We start from the raw sequence: 7765 nt of genomic DNA, 5'->3' as shown, positions 1-7765 counted from the left end.
ACCTCTCAATACCTGAATACAAAATGGGTAGGGATTGGCAGAAAATAAGAAGGAACAGGATTCTGGAAGAAGGATTATCTTCAAGGAAATTCCTTACACTTTGCTAATGGATGAAGAGATCTGAGGGCACTTGTTCTCATTTAGACACAGTATGAAGTCTGAACATCAGACCATTGGTCACTGCAGATGAGTGAGATGTTACTTAACAAATGGCTCATTGGTGATTTATGTTTTACCTCACTTATTGTTGGAACTCGTACATGTCAAAAACGTTATTAAACCAATAAATATTGTTATTATTATTAGTAGTAGTAGAATTAATCATTTTAAAGATTAATCAATATTATCCATAATAGTCTATTTATTTATATGAAAATTATACTGTATTATTTATGTATATAACGTGCAGTAGGCTATACCCTGCATTAACCTACATATATTGGCCTAAGCAACCTGAAGGACAGTCAGGAGTAATAATCAATAGGCCTACTCTCCAGCCAAACAAAATGGATGGCACATTAGTCCTACAAAAAAGGCAGCAATATTGAATTTTACTGAAGGACTTTTATAGGCATTGCATGTGTATCAGAGAAATTATGTCTATTCAGTCCCTGCAGTCTTCAAAAACCTATGCAATTAAGTCTTGGAGGACCCTGATCTCCCCACTAATGATATCTAGTAATAGAGTCTATCGTGCAAGGTCTTTTTTACCGAGAGAAATGCTCTCAGGGATGGCTTGCTCAACATATTAAATTGATGAAATGATTATGAGCCGCAAATGTGTTTAAAAGCAGTCATATACGTTTCATGGCAGAAGCCATTTGTGCCAATTTAATTGAATGTATTTATTGCAATAAAAGAGACAGTGCAGGTCCCCTTAAATTGTCTTTTCATAATGAACACATTTACAGAAGGTAATTAATATATAAACTATCTCGATTTGTCACTTTGATTTGTATTTTAGTTAATTGTGAAAGTAATTACGGCGCAAATTAACAGCTTTCAGGAAAGACTGGGGTTTTAGGGGCCGTTTCCATCTCAGGGTTCCTTATTAATTTTCTCCCCTCTTGATGTGATGAAAAGGGGCCATAAATCTTGGTGATTGGTCAGGCCAATACTAAATGGCTTCATATTTCACTGGTGCTTTAATAGAAGTATTCATGTGGCCCCTTAATGAAATTAAACCATGCAGAGGGGACAAAGCACATCGTATGGCATGCGTGACCAGAGGCATAAGATATAGGCTAAGTGACGTAAGAATATTGCGTTTTGATAAAGCAGGATTTAGCTCAGATGGTCTGTCAAAATATGCTATTTAATCAATGTCCTAATTAACAAAATAACAAAATTAATGATGAAGACCTTACATTTAGCTAAAGACATGAAATATCAAACTTCGCTGCAGGTTTACCTGCAGGTTAAGTTCTTTGGTGCACGTGCCTCCCATTACGTTCTCATGCCACACATCAATCTCTAGCTGAGCTATCATAATCGGTCATGATATCATCAAGGTTCCCAATTAAATGGTGATCCTTTACTTGGGACTACTCGTGACTTGTTGATTTCCCCCGAGCAAATAAACGTCGGAGCCTGTCCCATGAGAGCGGTTAGCTGATGAATTGACAAAAACTAATCAGCTTTATTGGGAGACAGGTTAAGGGCAACAGGGTGTCAATAATTCTCGTTTTGACCTCTTCCTCCATTAACTTTAAGTGGCTTATTAGACCGAAGGACAGCCAACCCCAGAGTTCCACAAAACATATATGGGCTACGTATATGTAACACACCTCTCTCTCCATCCCATTTAATTTATGTACAAATTATGTGAACTTTGTCACAATAATACCAATTATTTGTTCAACTTTTGACCAATACAGACAATATAGCCTTTTTTTCATTAATAGTATACAAAATGTTGCAGAAGTATGTGCTCTACGCAAACGTTGGAATATGTCTTTACATATTCTGTCTCAAAACGAAATTGTGTGGAGACAGGCCTATAAAACATGCAAGTCTAAACTAGCTACATAAAATTTCATTAATGCTCTTATCAGTCCATACTTTTTAATTGTTATTTCTCTGGTCTAATATCTGAATCATTGCTTACAATAATGACAAATATGCATAAGAAAATTTTTTTAACTAGGCCTGTCCTTTTAAAAAACTGTTTTTAGGCTATACGACCTATGTAAGTATAATTTTCCCATTCAATTCACCTATAGAAATATTTTGTTTAGAGGATATTCTGATTAGATTGAATTTGAAATGACAATGTTTCACGGGAGATATTTCTAAAGGCTACATTTTCAATAATTATTTGTGTTACAAGTTTGTGGAAAACGTCAAATAACCTTAGTGTTATTGACTGAACGGCCTCATCATCGATTTCATGTTATGTTTAGCATGTTTTTAAATTGTCTGACAAAAAATTACGATTAGTCTTTTAGCCTTTTTTCATTGAAATTAAATTGCCTTGTTTAGGCTACATACTATGCAACACATTTTGCCGTCTCCTTTTAGCAAAATGTGTATTTAATTTCACAAAACTTGTTTCCTTTTGCAAAAGAGTGCATTCGGATGTTTTCATGATTGACATGCACAGCTATGCAAGCTTATGCACATCTAGCTCATTTTACTAGTGTGTGGCATGCAAGCAATAAACTAAAATACTTATTCTGGGTTTGGGAAGTGGCATAAGGCGGCTCTTAGTTCAATTTCCCAGCTGGCCTCGAAGACGCATGGAGAGGTCATGCATAGAGTTATTCATTTGTGACATAATTTTTGTACGGAGGGAACTATAAACCCAAATGATTCATTTTGCATTCGATTATCTCCCATAGGGTCTATTGAAAGTAACAAACCATGCTTTTATGTGATAAATTGTGCAACATTAATTCATTGCAAATGCAACTTTTGTGCCATGTGCGCTCCTGCGACTTTTGCATTTTTTGTTTGCGCGGTTTCAAGCAAGCCATTTGTATATGCAACATAAGCTAAACAAAACATTTGAAATATTAAGCGAATTTTGTTTTATTAAGCATATAACTTGAAGCTAGTTTCATTGAACCATTAAAAAATTGAACTAGTCTTCGGTGCCTTTGACCTTTAAGGGTTCATATTTGCCAAAAGTTCTTTAAAAAATATTTTATTTGAGGCTACTGTTCCAATGACACGTTTGATTTTATTATTAATACGTTTATTTAACTGCTACACATTTCTATTTGACAGTCATGCATAATGTACCTTGTTGACGTGTGACTGTACCCGCTCAACAAAATGTTTTCTAAAACAGGACCATATTATTATCGACTGAACAGGGGACGGGTCATTTCTAGGGTAATATTGCGCCAACGAAATGCGCTATAAACACGACCTGCACTTACCAATGGGACAACCCCCTGCCAAACGGGTGGGACCAATCGCCTATCGAATAGGAATTAAGTGTCACACTGACTTTCACCACTCACACTTCAACCTAGATCATAACTTTGAGCGGTGGAACAGTATCACTTCGACATCGTCTGTACGCGACTGATAAACGTCTGAAAACGACGAGGACATATAGGGCCAAATGGAGAAATCTAAAAACTTTCGCATTGACGCGCTTCTAGCTGTTGATCCACCTAAAGTACAAACATCTCCTCTTGCTCTTGTGACTTCTTTATCGTCTTCTTCCATATCCTCGTCCGGTAGTGTACCAGCTTCCGAACTAAACGCCAGTGCCGACTCTTTACGCACAGAGACGCCGTCTCCACCGAGGATTTCCTCTTGTGGCTTTATCCCTAAACCGGGCTTCTTAAACAGTCCACATAGCATGGTTGGATTACATCCTCAGAGCAGCGCGGGGATCTCCCCACAGGCTCTCTACGGCCACCCCATGTACACCTACTCGGCGGCCGCCCTTGGTCAGCACCCTGCCTTGTCCTACTCCTACCCACATGGATCCCATCACCATCACCCTGATTCCCTCAAACTTACGGCAGGGACGTTTCAACTGGACCACTGGTTGCGGGTTTCCACTGCAGGCATGATGCTTCCGAAAATGCCCGATTTTAATTGTGAGTAAATAATCTTAGGCTTGTTAGAAGGGCAACAATTACGTTTGGGTTGGGTATTTTTGTGTGTTTTTTTTCGTGCACCGATGATTTTGCTGCATAATGTATTGTTCCGACTTTCAGCCATTTGGCAGACAAAAAAAGATGTTTCAGACTAGCCAAAGATGAGAAGTAGAGCGATAGTTTTTCTGAGGGGAACTAAAATGAACAGATAATGGACAGTGGGAAACTGACGGAAGAGTGTGAAACCCACAGCCGACACACTATTTGCTCACCAGATACTGCCTTTTTGTTTCTGTTCGTTTAACAGATTCGTTCAAAATGAGGTGGCAAATAGCTAAGCCCGTTACATTTATTCAAAAATACGTTGTAGGGGTTTCGTTGATGGCAATTAAACTCAACAAGCATAGTGTTCGGATGTCATGTCTTCACATCTCTACATTGACAAAAAATGTTGTACCTCCAATAAAACGCTTGTAGCCTAACTGTTCTGAATGTAATTTTAATTGTAGACAACATTAGGTAGTTTGGATATCTCAGACAAATCAAGTGTATGTTGATATTTGGCATGTTTTACAGGCTATTTCCGTACAGTCAGCCTTCTATAATCTTTCCATAGCAGACAAAACTGCTGTTTCAGCCAAAATTATTTCTGATTTGTTTTTCAGCTCAGGCGCAGTCCAACTTACTTGGAAAGTGTAGAAGACCAAGAACTGCATTCACAAGCCAGCAGCTGTTAGAACTGGAGCACCAATTCAAATTGAATAAGTATCTGTCGCGACCGAAGCGCTTTGAGGTGGCAACATCCTTGATGTTGACAGAGACACAGGTAAGAATGCTTAAATCTAGCCGATATTCAGACTATTTTATTAGCAAACAATTGATCATCACAGTATGCCACTAGTGTAACCCACAATAGGTCAGTGTCACTGGATGCCCATTAAGCAAGACAGAAAGCTACGCATTTGCTGTAGCCCATAACAAGTGCTTTTACCTGCTATTTCCTTAGAACGTGTTTTTATTTTCAGGTGAAAATTTGGTTCCAGAACAGACGGATGAAATGGAAGCGGAGTAAGAAGGCCAAAGAGCAAGCGGCGCAAGAAGCCGAGAAACAGAAAAGCACGAAAAATGGTCAGGAGAAATCTGACGGACTAGAACAAACGGATTATCATAAAACAGAATCTGTCAAAGGTGGTAGAATACGAGACTTTAGGGACAGCGATGACGACGAAGGTGATAACTTCTACAACTCGTCAGATTGTTCGTCAGAAGACGAACGAAACCACACCAGTGATATAAGTCCTCAACCTTGAGACGGCTCAAAGGCATTGGGCACCTGCCATTATATCAGCTCCTTTAAAAAGTGACTGGGAAGTTTCAGAAATCTGCAGCTGCATGTAAAGATAAGACATCAAGCACGGCAATCATCTACCTGGAATAATGACCATAATGTGTAAAAAAAAAAATACTGACTGGGCGATGCCTGACCGATATTCAGGGATTTGAGCCATGTGCTAACTGTGCAGATTGCAGAATGAATGGCCCAAACAAGCAATACAAGGAGCAGATTTAGGTTTAGTGTTATTGAATACCGCGCTGTCTGTAACGTTGCATGTATTATGTGCAAATTCTATGTTTCACCCATTCGGCTCAGGATAGGCCTACTACTCCAATATTGCGTTGTCCACTGTGGGATTTTTAAAATTATTTTCCATTCATATGATGGCCAAAAGAAAATTCCGACCCTGCAGACTAATATTTGGTATTTTGGTATTGCCACTGCATTAAAATATTTGTTTATTTGGTGTTTGGTGTAACTGTAATTGTGTCAAACCATTTAAGTGCAGAAAATGTTACGTGTTTATTTTTGTATATTTATAAAAAGGGTTATAACAATGCATGCTAAATTATTGTTTAGCGTCTATGTCGGTGCAGACTATTAAATAAATTCGTTTTATATTAAATGCAATTGCTTTGTGTTTTTAACACTGTTTGCGGTCGTGAATTAAATGAATTGTTGGCTATTCTACATGCCTCCTCCATTCATGGGGCTACCATACAATGCTGATTTAGTGTGGTTGTTTATTTATAGTGTGTTATAAGCTGTGAGTGACTTGAATGCATTGAAGACCGTGTTGTCCCCACCCGTCTGACAGGTCGGGCCATGGGAATTGTTGTTAATAGCTCTGTCGAATCTGTGCAAACGTGCAGCGAGGGCAAACACAAGTCCGACTCAGTCGCTGGAAACATTTCACACCAAACTAGCAATGGGCTCGTATTAATAAACTTCTAGATCAGGTCATCAATCACCGCGCCTGTCTTATATACAAACATTATTTTCACCGGATTGAAAACATCCGATTTCTATGTGACTCTTTGTTGAATGGGCACATTCCTTAATTAAATTGGTACAACAACCTGATTTTTTAGTAGGTTAAAGCAATCTCTTTTTCTTTTTACATCTGCTTGAATCAGTCATATTTGTTGCAGTTTAGGCCATTAAATCGTCTAGTCAGACTACCTGGTCAAAAATAAATGTGGGCCTATAAACAACTTCAAAGCCATTCTGAAAATTGTTCTAAAATGCTGTCGTAACAAAACCCTATTATTACAGAGAAAAATAGATATTCAAAGTAGTCTGTTTTCCTACTGCACAACATATCATGTTGCTCCTGATCGAATGACAAGTTACTCAACGGTGAAGACACAAAGAGATATACCTGCTTTTTCAGCTAAACAAAATAAAAATCCCAGTGAGAGAACTCCTTGATGGATAAACACCTGGGATCCAATACCTTTTGCCATTAAATTACTTGTCATTTGACAAGTCATTTATACCTCTATGCCATCAGATCAAATGCCACACATTTGTAGTACACCATTACAGGGTCATTGTTGGTTCATCACACACCTACCTGGGTTAGTAGTGTTGCACCTGCATACAATAGCCTATGTACTGTGGCTCTGTAGAGCCACTATCTTCATCTCAGATTTAGCCTTTTCTCAGAAATTCAACAGCCCAAACAGAATGACAGTACTTAATAAAGATTGAATGGGATGATGGGGTGGTGTGGAAAACGAGTGAAATGGTGTTCAAATAAATTACCCCTTTGAATAGCATTTCCTGGGTATTTTACAGTATGTTTATGTGTCATGTTTATTTTAGCTACACATAGTCTCTGAGGATCATTGCTGTTTTGGATTCTTAGCTGAAGAGTAAAGTCATCTGTCTTGTTATGGCTGCAGAATGTTGGGACTTAAGCTCCCATAATGTGAAAATGATAATCTGGATAAGGATGCATACATGTGCATAGGATAGGTGGGGGATGACGACCAAACTTGCATCCCTGTGATACATTTCCTAATCCATGAGCAAAACGATGGATGGAAGAGGGTAGTTTCCTTCCAATGACCTCAGTGACCGTGTCTTGCCCTCCGGCTACACCATCCTTCAGTATGGTCTTCAGCAGGCCATGCTAATAGCTAATAGCGCTAATTATTAGTAGCAGGCATCAAATGTAACAGAGTGACTCTGCTATGTAGTGCATGTGGTTGGACAAGGGTGCCACCGGGCCAGGGAACCACAAGAATAGCCTGGAAACCAAACACTGGAGCGCTCACTCTGTTGTGCTAACACTGTGAAGGGATAGAAGGATATGTTGATGATGTGTTGGCCTAATCTGTTGGTTGAAAGATACATTACCATTAGT

General features: G+C 38.8%; 1 protein-coding gene across 1 annotated transcript; it reads left to right on the top strand.

The window, feature by feature from the left end:
* Nucleotides 1–3529: 3529 nt before the first annotated feature.
* On the top strand, nucleotides 3530–5960 carry mnx1 (motor neuron and pancreas homeobox 1). The gene is made up of 3 exons (XM_062479831.1): nucleotides 3530–4058; nucleotides 4724–4884; nucleotides 5084–5960. The coding sequence occupies exons 1-3, from the start codon at nucleotides 3572–3574 to the stop codon at nucleotides 5366–5368; spliced, it is 933 nt and encodes a 310-aa protein (XP_062335815.1). The 5' UTR covers nucleotides 3530–3571; the 3' UTR covers nucleotides 5369–5960.
* Nucleotides 5961–7765: the final 1805 nt, after the last annotated feature.

This window comes from Osmerus eperlanus, chromosome 15 (genome assembly GCF_963692335.1).
Source record: "Osmerus eperlanus chromosome 15, fOsmEpe2.1, whole genome shotgun sequence".
Classification (NCBI taxonomy): Eukaryota; Metazoa; Chordata; class Actinopteri; order Osmeriformes; family Osmeridae; genus Osmerus; species Osmerus eperlanus.
Note: the sequence above shows the minus strand (reverse complement) of the source record. Positions and strands in the feature narration are given on the sequence as shown.